Genomic DNA, 17,161 nt, shown 5'->3' with positions numbered 1-17,161 from the left:
GAGAAAAGACAGAGAGCAGCTTAGACCAAGCATTTCAGAGAATATCTTACAACATACATTAATTTAATGCCACATGTGCCAGATTATACATCAACAGGATGACTCATGTGATAGTCATTGTGAAGCATTACAATCAAGTATATAGTTAACAGCTCCTGTTTTGGCATTTAAAATATAGGGTAAGCTCTGTTGTAGGGATAGTGTTGATGATGTCTCATCCGTTTGATGCAAGCGTTAAGCCCAATGGTCTCTTTGGTACCATTGAAGAGTGTCGTGTACACTCAACAAATACACTTAAGACACAATTCTCACTTCCCATGAGGAAAAGGCTGTTATGTGTGGGGGGGGGGGGGGGGGGGGGAGAAAAAATCATTTGATTAGGTGTCCGAACATACCTCTGGTGTTCTCCCAACCAACATTGCTGTAAGCCTCTTTCTCTTATAACAAAAGGTGTTGTAAACAATGGAATAGGTAGTGTGTGAGGTGGAGCAAGACTATTCAAGAGGCATTTGTTTGCTGTCCATACTGTGATTATCAAACTTCAGTGCCACTGTGCAGTCCTGTTGTTCAGCTACCCTGAGTTCAAGGCCAGATATCACGAGAAGCTTCTGCAGTACAAACATCATAATAGTAATCTCATTTATCGCTATGATTTTAATGACCATCCTGAAAAATGAGACTAAATTTGAAGTTTAATGATAGTTTTGGTTTGCAGATGTAGATACGATGGCCTCAGCTGTGTTAATAGTTTACATAGGGCTTGTGACCTTTGATGTTAACAGCCTCATTAAGTAATTAAAAATCACAATTACTATTTTGCACTTTGAGATCTTCAGGTATTGAGATTTATTAATGCATCATGAACATTCTTTTTTTACTCACGGTACAGCATTTTACAATAGCTGTCTTGAAAACTTCCATTGCAGAATCCTGCAATGCCTTACTCCCTCTCTCTCTCTCTCTCCCGTGAAATTCTTCCATGGGCCAGACTGAAACCAATTGCAGGCCACATCCAGCGTACAGGGTGCCAGTTGCCCATCCTCAAAAGAAAGTTATACACCTGTGACCCCTCATAGGTAATGTGGAGGATAGTGACTGTGACAGGAGAACTAGTGATATATTTATGGAGATGGACAAGGAAACTGTGGAGAGGTAAGGAACAGGAGGGAAAAGGGACACAGGCGACTCTGAGTAGCAGAAGCAAAATGAAAATTGAATCGGGTAACAGTCATGTAAACCAAGCGAGAAAGAGAAAGCTTTAGTGATAAGGAATGTATAAGATCTGTGCAGGGGAGGAATAAAGGAAGAAGTTAGGGCAGGAGAGGGAAAGGTAAGGATTAGAAAGTGAAAAGAGAAAAGACCTCTAGACCTTGGAAGTTGTGAGAGACTGGAGGATATGTTATATGATGACCTTTTTTAAATTGAAAATCCAGTTTGGTTGGACATAATCTTGATTCAGGATTTTGCAGTTATGTGGACATTATTATTGAGAGTAATACCTCAAACTTTATAGTTAATAAGATTTAACATTTGTTTAATTTTTTTCTTTTTCAAACTGTGTTTAAGTGAGTCTACGTATGGCAGTGTTTTGCACTTAATCAGTGAAGTTTTGATGGAACTGTTCAACAAATCCCATGAGGTTCTCCTGAATTTTTTAGCAGTGCTATCAGAAAATTTACAGTTCAATTGTATTTTTGAGGATGAAGTTACACTTTTAACAGAAGGTATGCTGTTAGTTTGATTGTACTGTTGCCTACAGTGTGTATGGGCTTAACACACCCAGAAATATTTTAATTCATAAAAAATTAATTTACCCATTTCAGTGTTGGAGTCCTTCGGTTATCTGTGTGAGCACATGAAAGGACTGGGTGTGAAAGTGTTAGCAGATTCTTGGAAAGGCTACATATTGCTTGTTGAGAAGTACTCAAAAGATCTGAAACCCTACCTCAATGTTACAGCACCAATCAAGTTCCTAGTACAAGAAGTAGCAGAATTCAGTGACTCTGTAATGAATGTTCAAAATGTAAGTGATTTTATCTGGTTAATGACATATACTTTTATTCTGTTATAGACACATTCACAATAACTTTTCACAATGCTTCTTCTTCTATTTATCCTCCTCCTCCTCCTCCTCCTCTTCCTCCTGAAACGTTATTGTTTATGCAGATAGTTCTGCCTGACACAAAGCATTTATTTCAAATTAAAAACAAGTGAGTACTTATACACTTAATTTGTGCATGAAAGATAATCCACCAAACAAAATACATGATTGCTTTATCTCAAAATTAACTGATTTGCTGTTGAATCCAGTACAGTTAACATCATGGGACATTAAGCTTGTTGATTTTGTTAACTCATTAACTTTAGAGGGAAAGTTTCAACAAGAAGAGAGAGGAGCAACAAGAGAAACAATGCTGTGGTGTGGGAGAAAAGGAGAGGTGCTTTATTTTTCTTGGTGTGACAATTATAATATTGGTGTTGTCTGGATAATCTGTTCAATGGGTAATTGTACTGAACCATTGTGTAAGTCAAAGTTCATGCAGTTTGAACGATAAAGGCTGTAAGCAAGGTGGAAAAAAAAAAGAGAAGGGGGCAGAGAAATACTGCTAATGACTTTTAATGTCATGAGGTAGAAACTAGCCTACAGTATATCTGACAGTGCTGTCATGTTTAGTTACTGATTTTTAAATTTGCTATGAGAATAAACACGTTAGCATGAGGTACTTTAGCTTGAAACATTTGTAATCAAAAATCTTGATATATGTCTGACTGAATTGGGATTATACAAAACTTGGAAAGTGAAAGTGCTGAATTTGGAACAGCTCCTCCTTAAATGTGTTCTTTAGATTTGTGATTATTGTAAATAAGTTAAATGAAAAATACAAACTAAACTTTTTAGACCAAAAAAATTTAAATTAGATTGTGAAATTTAGCTTCACTTCAAATAATCAGCGATTTCAGAAAGTGTGATTTTAATTGCAGGCTGTTTGTGTCGACTTTGGAGTTGCTTGTTATTACTTTTTGCAGACTTCAAACACACTTTAAATCAATTGAAATAACTTCATTTCTCATACAGTTAAATATCTCTCTTCACGCAAAATGCAGTAGTCCTACATGGAAGCACTATAAGCTATCAATTGTGGCTTATCTTGACTGACTACAAATTGTGTTCATCATACTGCTTCAGAATATTAAGAGACAATTGAGTTGACCATGTTTTGCCTGTAGGGCTGGTACAAATTAATAAATGAGTGGATGAAGTGATGACATAAAGGTTATTCTTTTCTTTTACCTTATATTTTTCTCGTTGTCAACTTGAAGAGTCTCATTATTTTTTATTTTACAAAATAACTTTCTCAACAGGAAGAGACCATGACAACATTTATTTATTTGATCTACCACTGGCTCCACCAAACAAAAATATCCAAATATACTGCCTTTTAAGGTATTCATCCCTCCCCCCTCTGTCATTCTTAAATAATGCAATGGTGAGAAGTTTCTGGTTCAGTTATTCTGAAAATTCAGATCTGGAATGTCAGTTGGAAGTTTGTTTTACCCACCTCATTAGTCCCTGAGAGCAGCTAACTTACAAACACTGCCCACTTTATGGGAATTGTGAGTATCGGTTCCCACTCAACTATGAAACACCAGTGTAAAAGAGAAAAATAAATAAAATCCAAAGTAAAAATAGAACCCTTAACCTTACAAGAAGTTTCATGAATTCATTTACCTACAAAATAGCGATTTAAGACTAGTGTGATAATATAAGGTTTTTATTGGTTTAAACACTAATTTTGATAGCCTGAAATTGGAATTTAAATTCTTTGTGATCTCCCTCCCCCCCCCCCTCCCCCCCCCCTCCCCCCCCCCCCCCCTACCCCACTGCCCCACAATCCCCATCCCAGAAGGATAATAGCCAATGACGCTCCTAATTGGAAGATGGCCATTGAAGTTTACATATTGTTAGAAATGTCATACAGTTAAAACAGACCGAGTGAAATGTTTAAATATACCTAATAAAATCTCAAAATTTCACACTATGTAAAAATTATATCTCATCTCTTAAATCGATGTGTGTTCCTTTGTTTGCATTTTATATTCGCCCTTTTCTGTCAACTGATTCTCAGTTAATACCTTCATTGAAATCTTGCTTTGATCATTTTGGTTTATGTATTCCTGCATTATATTACCATTTTTGGCATTACCATTGCCTGATTCTGTACTTTCTTAGATTCTGTCTTCATTTACTCCTACCTGTTGAGCATCTCGCAATTTAACAATGATCCCCTGCATGAACAGTTGACCCACTTGTGCTGTCAAAGTACACTCTCAGGTATCATTTGTTGCTTATCTTCCTTTTATCGAAACCTATAGACTTCTCATATGCTACAAATGTAATTTGTTTACTTCCTTCATCACTACATATTATAACAAACCATTGATCTGAGTAGTATCCACTTTAAATTTACCTAATTTCTGAGTGTGAAGTCATATTTATACTGTGACTAAGTGCTACAAAAATTCAGATACCATTATGATGTTACTTATGCTAGACTCACCATATGTCCAGTATTTAATAATTTTGTTTAACATGTAAATACCTCCCACTAAACACTTTACTTGATACAAACTTCTGCCTCATTTTGGTTTGCCTTCAAGTGTGTATAGAATACTTTGGACTACATGTCTGTCGCACTATAGGTGCCTAACAGCTGACGACTTCAAACATGCCGTTGGCAGATGCGACACAACCATTTTAACATTGCTCGAATTAGTTGATGCATTTGATACTATTGATTCCAGTACACTACTTATGAAAATGAAACTCCTGAATATCAAACAGCACGACACTTAGTGGTTCAACAGCTTCTTTAAAACAGATGTCAACAAATCATCTCAGTGTCAAAGAATTCATCATGAAAAAATGCCCTCAGAGGTCCTGTGTGCTCAAATCCTTGGTCCATTGGTTGTCTTGCCAGTATCTTGTCATTTCATTCATACAATTAAGCAATTTCCTCAACAGAGTCTGTTCGTGCATTCACATAATTCAACCTTGCTTGCTCACAATACAACAGAGGGGTAGGAGTGTGGGGAGACCATATGAAACAGTTATAAGTTTGCAAAGATTTAGTCTTGAGAAATTTTATGGACCTTTTTTTTTTTTAAAAAAAAAATAATAGTCTGTTATGATCAAAGGTGCTGATAAGATCTGTGATAGGATTTATTATGAAGCCACCGTTGATGTTTTATTTTTTTTCCCCGTGTGGCTTCTTGATGGTTCACTTGAGCATATTATATAGTATCTGATGAGTATTGATCACAATTTAAAGCGTAGTTTACACAAATTGAAACATTGCTTACACTCCTAATTGCTGTTCCACGCTTTCTTACAATACTGCATCATTTAATGTAACAGTTGTGAAAATGGGTCCCTTCTGCAAATGATGCCCCTGTATTAAAACGTAATGATTTCTGTCTGTCTGTGTTTTATATGAGATCTCGTGCAAGATTTGCAGCGGCTCTCATCCAGAACAAAACTTGCACTTTCCATTCATTCAGCAGAGTATATGCTGAAATGAGCCTTCCTGGATTTAAAACCGTGCTAGACCAACACTTGGGCACAACTCGATCTTTTGTAATCAGTACTCTACCACATGCAGAATGATGTAAGAAAGGGATGTCTGGTATCTTGTGAATTTTGCAGCCATTAAAGGTGGAAATTAAGCTTAATTAGGCAAGGTGTATGGGAGGAATTTAGTTATGGCTGTGCATGACAAATCTCCTGTGTATTCGGAGCAAATGATCTAGGTAAAACCTCAAAAAACCTTAACCATGATGTCCCGATCCATCAGAGTCCTCCTCAAGGACTCATTCAACATGCCAGACTGCTGTCAGAATTCTTGTGTTTTTCTTAGTGCTGTGGAAGCTGTCACGCATGCCTTGCGGACAGAGATGACTGAGAGAATGGATGCAGTAACAAATAGTTTTGTCAAACCTTAGGTGTTTGTTCCAGAAAGCTGCACTTATGTGACCAAAAGTATCCGGACACCCCCAAAAACATATGTTTTTCATATTAGGTGCATTGTGCTGCCACCTACTGCCACATACTCCATATCAGCAACCTCAGTAGTCATTAGACATCATGAGAGAGCAGAATGGGGTGCTCTGCAGAACTCAAAGACTTCGAACATGGTCAGGTGACTGGGTGTCGCTGGTGTCATAAATCTGTTCGCGAGATTTCCACACCCCTACATAACTAGGTCCACTGTTTCCGATGTGATAATGAAGTGCAAATCACGACAGCAGAAAAGTGTGCAGCCCAACCTCATCTGTTGACTGACAGAGACCACCGACAGTTGAAGGGGGTCATAATGTGTAATAGGTATACATCTATCCAGACCATCACACCGGAATTCCAAACTGCAATAGGATCCACTGCAAGTGCTATGTCAGTTAGGCGGGAGGTGAGAAGACTTGGATTTCATGGTCAAGCGGCTGCTCATAAGGCACACATCATGCCGGTAAATGCCAAACGATGCCTCGCTTGGTCTAAGGAGCGTAAACATTGGATTATTGAACAGTGGTAAAATGTTGTGTGGAGTGACGAATCACGGTACACAATGTGGCGATCCGATGGCAGGCTGTGGGTATGGTGAATGCCCAGTGAACATCATCTACCAGCATGTGTTAGTGCCAACAGTAAAATTCAGAGGCATTGGGTTTATGTTGTGGTCATGTTTTCATGGAGGGGGCTTGCATCCCTTGTTGTTTTGAGTGGTACTATCACAGCACAGGCCTGCATTGATGTTTTAAGCACCTTCTTGCTTCCCACTGTTGAAGAGCAATTTGGGGATGGCGATTGCATCTTTCAACACAAGTGAGCACCTGTTCATAATGCACAGCCTGTGGCGGAGTGGTTACACAACAACAACATTCCTGTAATGGACTGGCCTGCACAGAATCCTGACCTGAATCCTGTAGAACACCTCTGGGATGTTTTGGAATGCTGGCTTCATGCCAGGCCTCACCAACCTACATTGATACCTCTCGTCAATGCAGCACTCCATGAAGAATGGGCTGCCATTCCCCATGAAACCTTCCAGCACCTGATCGAACATATGCTTGTGAGAGTGGAAGCTGTCATCAAGGCTAAGGGTGGGCCAACACCATACTGAATTCCAGCATTACCGATGGAGGGCACCACAAACTTGTAAGTCATTTTCTTTTGATCAAATAGTGTATGAACAGTATTTTTTGAATAAGGTCCTTTTGTGAGTGAGAGTCAGAATGACATTTGATCACTGCAGTGTGTATGCGCATCTGCTCCAAAATGTTCTGCATGCATTTAGAGGACATTTGCTGCCGTATCGCCTCCCCATGTGCTGAACTGTAGAAATTTCTAACTTAGAGATACAATCTATAATTTGGTTTTTGAGTGCAAGAAACCTCAGTGTGCCATAAAAAACAAGAGGCATGGTGTACTGTCTTCTGGTGTGATGTGCTGTATAATAATGCAAGGTCACCTGCTCCTGCACATATGCAGGGTATAACTATGCCTTTTGCATAGGAACAGCTGGTTCACCCACTTTACAGTCCCGACTCTGCTCTTGGTGATTTTCATTTGTTTCAGCACTTAGAGATCCTTGATGGTCAGTGCTTCAACAGTGACGAAGAAGTGAAAACTGCATTTATGGATTGTTTTTAAAAAAGAGAGAGAGAGAGAGAGAGAACTTGTTGAGTAGTATGACAGATGTTGGAACAACAATGGAAATTACGTAGAAAAATAGATAAAAGTTTGGAATGTACAACATGGAGAAAATTATTTTTTAAAGATATTTACAATATTTTTCTTCTTATTAAGAATAGACCTTATATTAAAAAATACCCCTGCCTTCAGCAGATAGCATTCAGGGCAGGGAAGAAAGCCAATGTGCACTCAGTTTGTCTACTGGGAGGCCTCATCCAAGATGTGGAGGCAGTCTTACCTGCGGCTATTGAGTGAGCAGAGTGCAGTCATCAGCAAGTTCTGGTTAACGTCAGCACAGATGACGCCTGTTGCATGGAATCTGAGCCCATCCATAGTTCATACAGGCAGCTGGTGGAATTGGTGAAGGCTGCTGGCCTCATGAGTGGAGTGCAAACAGAACTTGCAATATGCACCATTTTCCCCAGAACTGATCGGGATCCTTTGATTTGGATCCAAGGGGAAGGCCTCAACCAAGGATTCATTGTCTCTGTGATGGTCTCGACTACATATTTCTAGAAATGCTTTATGGATTGGGGATTTCTAGGACTCACCTTGATAGGTCAGGTGTGTACTATACAAAGCAAGTAGCTACTCAGCTAGCACAATACTTGTGGAGTACACTTGAGGACTTTTTAGGCTAGGAAGTAGTTAGAGGTACTCCAATGAACACTCACTAGCTGATAAGCAGCAAAGGAAGTCAGACCGCATTCAGAGTAAAGACGGTTCAACTGTCAAAATTTTATCTGTAAATTGTTGAAATATTTGTAACAGAGTTCTTGAATTTACTACCCTCTAGGAAAGTTCTCATGCTCAAATTACTCTCGAGGCTGAGAGCTGGCTGAAACCTGAAGTGGAAAGTTCTGAGGTATTTAGCGAGTCATGGAATGTATATCCGAAAGACAGATTAGAGCCCGAAGGAGAGGGAGCGTTCATTGCAGTTTACAAAAATATTGTCTCTATTGGGGTCAAAAGTTGAACGCGGTAGTGAGGTTACCAGGCCATGTATAAAAGATCTAGGTGAAACCAAGCTATTTGTTCAATGTTTTTACTGACCACCCTATTTTGCTGTGTCAGTTCTAGAGTTATTCAAAGAATGTGTATGGTTAGTAGCATGTAAATATCCAGATCATGTGTTTCTAGTTAGAGGTGACTTTAACCTGCGGAGTATAGACTGGGATGTCTGTCAGGGCATATACGGCTCAGGAAATCCAGGTAAAACCTGAGAATTTTACCGTCTGGGAGAAAACCAGGAAAAATTTGGGAACTTTTTAGTATTCCAGGAATTTTTCATTTTTGTAGTTTATTTTTGTAATTTTGACAAAGAATTTTATTGTAGGCCACTGCTGCAGAATGATACTGCACCAATAAAACATAAATGAGAGAAAAGGACCAGCTTTAAACTTAAGTTGTAAAGAAAATGCACCATTTACAACAACAAAACACAGTGCACACATAAGCATCCGCCAGAAGAAAAATTGGCGAAATGCTTTAGGATGAAGACTGTGCAATACTCCATAACAAAAAGTGGTTTCAGTGAGCGTAGCATCACGCCTGCTTAAATTAGGTTTGTTTGAGCAGTTGCCAGCAGGCTTATGCGTATGCGCAGAATTGAAGTTGTGTATAAGTAGCACTTACTCCTGCTTTTCACTGTTTGAGGTATGGCTGTTAGATATGTAAGCAGTAGCTGCAAGTAGCCACATGCTACCCAGAGAAATTTTTCTGCTGCGCCGAAGCTGCCAGATTCGCACATGCGTAGAGCAGTCAGAATTTTAGTGAGTAGTAGTCTCTACGTGACCCACGTTTAGGTTTCGTGATTTTGCTGTTCTCTCTTTCTGTTTACAGCTCTCACATCAAATGAAAACAAAACTCATTTTTGTGGCTGGGAGCTATCAGATGAATTAAAATGTGTTCACATAATTATGGAGGACTAAAATATGTTGTTAATTTCAGTTTTCTGACTTTATTTCCGCATTATTGGCAATCCAGTATTAATTGCTTTACAGGACAATGAAGTTATTTTTGTCGGTTTGCTAAAGAAGTTTGTCTTTTATTTATCTTTTCTGTACAGACAGTCAATTTAATTGAAACAAAGTGTTTCATTCCATACTACTAGCTAGTTTCAGCTGTTCGCTGAATTTCAGGTGCACTTTTTCATCTTCTAGCATGTATGGCCTTATGCCATGATAAAGAACTGAACTTGAGATAATACAGTAATGTTTCTCTAAGAAAATTAGCATCCCGAGAAACCACACTGAAAAGCATTAGCAGTATTTTACATATCTGTCTTCTGCAAAACACAATCTTTTTTGATCACAACACATGTTTCAATACTTGTCTGGTACCTCCTCTTATTTCTTAATTTGTGTTGCTTACTTGTTAAATTTAATGAAAACCATTCTTCAGTAAATTATAGACTGACATTATGCCATATTTTTGTCATTCTAACTCCCCACAAGGCTTTGTATTTAACCCTGGAATATAATATAAACTGCCAATTATACAGTTTCTTGGTTTCACAAGTAACCTTGTTAATTTTTATCCAGTTAATGGTCATGAAAAGCTTATTGTGCATAGTTCTGGTGTATACATTCTACCCCCTCCCCCTCCCCCCCCCCCCCCAAGGAAATTTGTGGCTTTTTGCAATGCCATGTGGATGGAAACTTGATTGCAAATACTACACGACAGTTTTGCAAGTACAAATAAAAAAATAAAAAAAAACTGTCTTAAAAGTTACCACATGGCAAAATATTAGGATACTTTGAATTCTAGTGTCTAGTTTTGAAATGAATACTGTGCTAAGGACTGTTTTCTGATTTTGCATTCCTTATGTGGATAGGACACAATAAAACTGCGCCAAGTACAGCAACTCTATATGCCCCTCCGAACAACTGCTGCACATCATATGTGATGTCCAAATACACAAAATTTCAAAAGAAGTGCGATGAACAGTGTATGGGCAGAGCAGACACCAAGCACAAGTTTCCTATGTCATCATAGCTTCGTATGCACAATATTGCCTGTCTGGTAACTGCTCAAATGAACTTATTTCTAACAGATTGTGGGAAAATTTGCAAATGGTGCTTTGAGAAGTCTTACTTTCAAAGTAGATTTCCTTTTATGCAAGATGAATTATGTTAAGTGGGAGAGTGTGTGACGAATTTCTTAAATCGCAGAGTGTTTGACACTCTTTCAAAACACCAAAACACCTTGAGGACAAGCCACACAGAGAAATTTTGTGTCCAGAAGACGGGACATTTTGCCATCATTTAAAATTTTACTGGCGCATTTGTATTTGATATAACTTAAAGAGAAAGACCAATATTATATGTGAAAGGTTAGCTTTAAACTTTCCCTATTTGACACATTGTAACACAGAGACTAAATTACCATACAAAGGCCAAGGAAGAGAAATAATTCAGAATCAGTTCAACTGAAACACTTTTAATGTGCTGCTAGGAACATCATACTGTTACATACCGGTACCATTACTGCTACAAAAGGCTCTCAATATGGCGTCCATCAGTGTCCAGAAGAGTCTAAAAGCACAGGGCTACATTATGCACAGCAGAACAAAGCACGTCCATAGGTGTGCTGGCTACCTCTTTTGATACGCTGCGCTTCAGATCAGCATGTGTGTGAATGCTGCCCTGGTAAACCCTGTTCTTCAGGTTGGCCTGCAACCAGAAATCACTGGGGGTGAGATTACGTGATCATGCCAACCAAGCATTTGGAAACAATTGGCTGATAATTCGATCATTTGCAGATGTGTTTCTAAGAATCAGATGAACATCACGAGCGATGTGCAGTGGAGCACCATCTAGCATGAAAACTATTGAGTTCAATGTGTATCTCTTTTGTAGGGCGGGGTATGAGATGCTGCTGCAGCATATCACAGTAATGCAGGCCAGTCACACTGCACATCTTTAGTCCTTGAGCACCAACCTGTCCAAAAGAGAATGGGCCAATGATGAATGTAGTCGTGAAGCCACACCATACGGTGACATGTTCACCATATAGAGGATCTTCATGCCCAGTAACTGGAGGTGAAAATCCCCACACTTGGCAAATCTGTGTGTTCACCTCACCCATCAGAGAAGAATGACCTTCGTCTGTCCATAGGATGGTCCAGGGTCAGCCCTTGTCAACTGCAATCCTTGCGAGAAAGTGGAGAGCGAAATCAACTTATCATGCATCCTGTGTTGCAAGCTGCTGTAAGATATGGATCTTGTACAGATACCATTTGAGAATGGTTCAAAGCGCCTTCCGTACAGTAGACCATGTGATGATCATCTGTCGTGTCACAGCAAGCACACTGCCCGACAATCGGGAATTGCATGCAGTGTTATCTGCTATAGCAACAGAGATTTCATCAACCACCTGTGATGCAACTGGTCATCAGCCTCAGATCGATGTCCAGTTCTCCAGTTGATTCAAACTACTTCAGCACGCTCCACACAGCAGGTGGAGAAAGCAGCCCCTTCTTTAATCCTTTCAGCCAGTGATCTTCTCGAAGTGCAGCTGCAGCATTACTGTTGTTATGGTAACAGAGGTTCACCAGTAATGCTCTGTTCCTTTTTTCCAAACTTGTGCTGAAACATCTAAAAGTGCACTGCAACTGGTCAGGTGTGTTAGAGTATGAATCACAATGACTGATCACAGCATCAGGTGGCCGTAGTTGGAACTGGATGGTGGTGCTGTGACTCACGGAAATCATGCACCCCATACTCTGGACATTAATGTTACCACGTTTGGTACTCGTATGGTAAATGGTTTCTCTGTCATAATGTGTTAAATAGGAAAAGTTTAACCACACGGTATATAAATCTAAACCATTAATTTTTCCTATTTGTGTGATTCACAACTTAACAGTGATGTTGATATTGGCTGACTACATCAAGTGTCCTACGCTCTGAATATTTGCTATCATTTGCTGATGAGATGATGTGACATGAGCTATGACTGGCTGATGAAAGCGCACCGCAGTCTCAATTTCAGTGCTTCGGAAACTAATGTACTGTGTTTAGTGGAATTCATTTTATACGTTCATAATATGAAAATATGCAGTGTATAGTTGTTACACATCAAAGAGCTTTCCAAATGTATTATTCTTTTGCTGGGTTTCGTTTCGTAAACTGCCAGGAAGTTCTATGCTGATGTATAAAAACTTCACTGTTTATAGGAGTGACAAGTTTTACAATTCTAGGGAAAGCATACTATCACTTAACAAGGAGAAAGTGTATTTTAATCCGGGAAAATGTGTATTTTCGCCCAGGAAAATATGTATTTTTACCAGGAAAAAGTGTGTTTTCACCAGGGAAAAAGTGTATTTTTAACTGGGAAATCTTGAAATTTTTTTTCCTTGTCAATGTATTCATCCTATCTATGGATTCATTGCAGGGGTACAGCCAGACAGCCATATGAAGTACTTTGGAACATGTTTTCTGAAAACTGTCTTGATCACATTGCTTGGCAGCCCACAGGCAATGAAAATATCTTAGACCTGGTAGCTACAAATAGGCTGGACTTTATCGACAACATCAATGTAGAAATGGGGATCAGCGATCATGATGTCATTATAGCAATTGACCAAGCACAATGTAGGGAGACAGGTGTGTGTGTGTGTGTGTGTGTGTGTGTGTGTATTTCATTCTGAAAGATAGCAAAGCAAAACTCTGTAACTTCTGTTTGTGTATCTGTCGATGACACAGTGCCTCTGCCTTTTGGTAAGTTGTTTCCTTTACCCCTAAATAATTCGTTATTGTCAACCAAAAAGTTTTAAATTTCACATGGTGTAAATCATTCATGCAGGAGAATCATGCAAACATACCTTCATTTGACCATCGGACAGACTCCCATATGGAAGACATAGTAATAAGCACCCTGGTTGTAAGAAATAACTGAAGGAATTGAAAACAAATAAGTCACCAGGTCCAGATGGAATCCTAGTTCGGTTTTTCAAAGAGTACTCTATGGCATTGGCCCCTTACTTAGCTTGCATTTATCGTGAATCTCTAGTCCCAGCGACTGGTAAAAAGCACAGAAGGGCAAATGAACAGATCTGCAAAATTACTGACCAATATCCCTAACATCAGATCTGCAGAATCCTTAACATATTCTCAGCTTGAATACAATAAATTTTCTTGAGTCTGAGAAACTTACTTCTGCGAATCAGCATGGTTTTAGAAAGCATCGTTCATACAAAAAACAGCTTGCCCTTTTCTCATATGATATACTGCATACTATGGATGAAGGGCAACAGGCAATTCTATATTTCTAGATTTCCAGAAAGCATTTGACTTAGTGCCCCATTGCAAGCTGTTAAAGAAGGTATGAGCATATAGAAGTGGCTTTAAGACTTCTTAAATTATAGTACCCAGTATGTTGTCCTCTACAGCGAATGTTCACCTGAGACAAGGGGATTGTCGGGACTGCACCAGGGAAATGTGATAAGGCCGCTATTATTCTACATTTGGCAGAAAGGGGGGGCAGCAATCTGTGGTTGTTTGCTGATGATTCTGTAGTGTACGGTAAGGTGTCGAAGTTGAGTGACTAAGGATGATAGAAAATAATTAGACAAAATTTCTAGTCGGTGTTATGAATGGCAGCTAGCCCTAAATGTAGAAAAAATGTAAGTTTATATAGATGAGGAGGAAAAACAAACACGTATTGTGTGGTTACAGCATTAATGGTGTCCTACTCTGACACAGTGACGCCATTTAAACGGAACGATACGATATGGAACGAGCATGTAAGGATTGTAACAGGAAAGCCAAATGGTCTACTTCAGTTTGTTGGGAGAGTTGTAGGAAAGTGTGTTTCATCTGTGAAGGAGACTGCATAGAGGACACTAGTGCAATGTATTCTTGAGTACTGCTCAAATGTTTGGGATCCGTACCAGGTTGGATGAAAGGGAGGCATAAAAGCCATTCAAAGGCAAGCTGCTATATTTATTACTGGTACATTCAAACAGCATGCAAAAGTTACAGAGATGCTTCGGTAATTCAAATTGGAATCCCTAGAGAGAAGGCAATGTTCTTTTGAAGGAACACTAGTGAGAAAATTTAGAGAACTGGCATTTGAAGCTGACTGCAGAACAATCCTGCCTCCAATATACATTGCGCTTAAGGACCATGAAGATAAGATACGAGAAATTGGGGCTCATATGGAGGCATATAGATATTCATTTTTCCTTCATTCTATTTATGAGTGGAACTGGAAAGGAAATGTCTAGTAGTGGTATGGGGTACCCTCCATCACACACTGTGAAGTGGACTGCATAGTACCGAAGTAGATGTAGACATAGATATGGATTCGATTCCATAAATTCTGTATTGGAGAGCCTTCAGGGATGTGAAATGAAACAAGTTCTACATTAACAGGCAGAAACAACTAGTCTTGGATACTTTTGTAAAGCATACTAACAAAAAATAAAGACAAGGACTAAATACTCAAACTGTAATTGTAGTAATTACTTCATAAATGTATGTTAGGAGAAAAACACCTACTTTGAAAATAGCCATTGTTACTCATTGTCTTCATCTAATACTTCAAAGCATTTATGTAACTTCATGAGGCGACTATCAGCTGTCTATAGACTGGAAACGTAAGTATCTATCTAATACAAATATTAATGCTATCAAAAGGATATAAATTGTTGCTCACCTCATAGAGGAGTCGTTGAGTCACAGACAGGCATAGTGAGAAAGAATGCTAGGTATATTCAACTATCAGACCGAATCTTTCATCAAATGCAGAAAATTCGGGCACATTCACACAAACACAACTTGCACACATGTGGCTACCATATTATCCTGTAGCTAAGGTCTGACTGCATCTGCGGTGAGAAGCAGTTTGTGCTGGAATAAGCAGTGGGGCAGGGAGGGCGAGGAATAGCAGGGTATCGGTGGGGAAAGATACTAGTGCTGCTTGGGGTGCCGTGCAGGGACATGGTGGGGAAAGGAGGGGACTGCTACGTGCAGCACTGGGACGTTGTGCTGGTAGAAGGGGGCAGAAAAGGAGAAAGGACTATGTACGTGCACTGGTGGGATAGAAGGCAGTGTCGTAGGCCCTCCAAAGATAAGAATGCATCTATTAGGTGATGCTTCTATGGCCACTTCCAGCAGGGTCAGGTTATCAGTGAGCTCGCATTGAAGTGACTAAGGAACTACCCATATTCTGAGATTCAGAGAAGGAAACAGTAAGAACTTTGTCTGTAATGGGTAAAAATTCAGTGTAGAACCCCAGTCCAACACAAGTATTCAATGTGTAAGGACTGACAGGTGGCGCAGTATTTAGCACACTGAGATGCATTCAGGATGACGACGGTTCAAACCCACATTCGGCAATCTCAATTTAGGTTTTCCATGATTTTCCCAAATCGCTTCGGCCAAATGCTGGGAAGGTTTCTGTGATAGATCATGGTCGATTTCCTTCCCCCATCCTTCTGATGGGACCGATGACCTCGCTGTTTGGTCGCCTCTCCCAAACCAACCAACCAATGTGTCAGAAGAGCAGAGAGTATGCACATTTTACTAGTGCAAGTGCTATCATTTCTAATGTTTAAAGTGAAAGCTTCTGTGACACTGTACTGCTGTGTTAATGTGCATTCTTACGTTACATCACTCTTGAGCCGTTCTCAAGTAAACATGAGGATGTGGCTCGTATCTGCCCATTTCTCATACATTAAGTGTATGACACAGCAGTGTACAATAACTTATCTGTTCATATTCTTCATGCATTACTATCACTAATGCTATGAGAAGGTAATTAATCAGTTTTGTTAAATATTTTTATTTAAATTTGTTTGCATGTTTGTGCAGCAAAATTTGTGACTTGTAGCCATTACGTATAGTGATGTATATGTTTTGATTTCAATTTTGTTTATAGCTTTCAGTGTGTGTGTACTAATTTAAGCACATCTGCTTTTTTCAGGAATATGACAAACCAGATATCATAAAAAACCTGAAGGTGACGTCATTTGAGCTGAAACTTATTTTGAAATTGTGTGAAAGCTATTCCGGTTACTTAAGTGACAGTTACACAGACTTGTTTCACCTTCTGATCACACTTCATAGGTCAGTTATTCCGTAAGTCCCTCTTACTGAAGAAAATCACAATAAAAGATTAACGCAGTTTCATTGTGGTTGTTGAATAGGTATATGTAGGGAGATGATGGAAATTGAGTAATAACTGCTTGAATAATTGGAAAAATTGATTGGAAAGAATAGTTGAAGGAAATTTGAAGGTAATTTATGAATCTGTACACAATCCTGGGTGAACATGGACTGATACCAATATCAACAGACCTTCAATATCAATACATTCAGGGTCAATATTCATAATTTGCATTATATACTGCTTCATGTTAATTCAGTTGTGTTTAGTTGTGATTGTGACAATGTCGATGCAGGATCA

General features: G+C 39.1%; 1 protein-coding gene across 1 annotated transcript in view; it reads left to right on the top strand.

The window, feature by feature from the left end:
- Positions 1 to 17,161, top strand: part of LOC124613900 (uncharacterized protein C1orf112-like) — a 131,482-nt gene that overhangs the window by 42,020 nt on the left and 72,301 nt on the right. Inside the window, exons 5-7 of the mRNA XM_047142648.1 lie at positions 1,567 to 1,724; positions 1,824 to 2,023; positions 16,679 to 16,821. Coding sequence (XP_046998604.1) covers positions 1,567 to 1,724; positions 1,824 to 2,023; positions 16,679 to 16,821 — 501 coding nt within the window. The remainder of the gene's footprint in view (positions 1 to 1,566; positions 1,725 to 1,823; positions 2,024 to 16,678; positions 16,822 to 17,161) is intronic.

This window comes from Schistocerca americana, chromosome 4 (assembly GCF_021461395.2).
Source record: "Schistocerca americana isolate TAMUIC-IGC-003095 chromosome 4, iqSchAmer2.1, whole genome shotgun sequence".
NCBI lineage: Eukaryota > Metazoa > Arthropoda > Insecta > Orthoptera > Acrididae > Schistocerca > Schistocerca americana.
The sequence above is the reverse complement of the archived record's forward strand: the minus strand, read 5'-3'. Positions and strand labels throughout refer to the sequence as shown.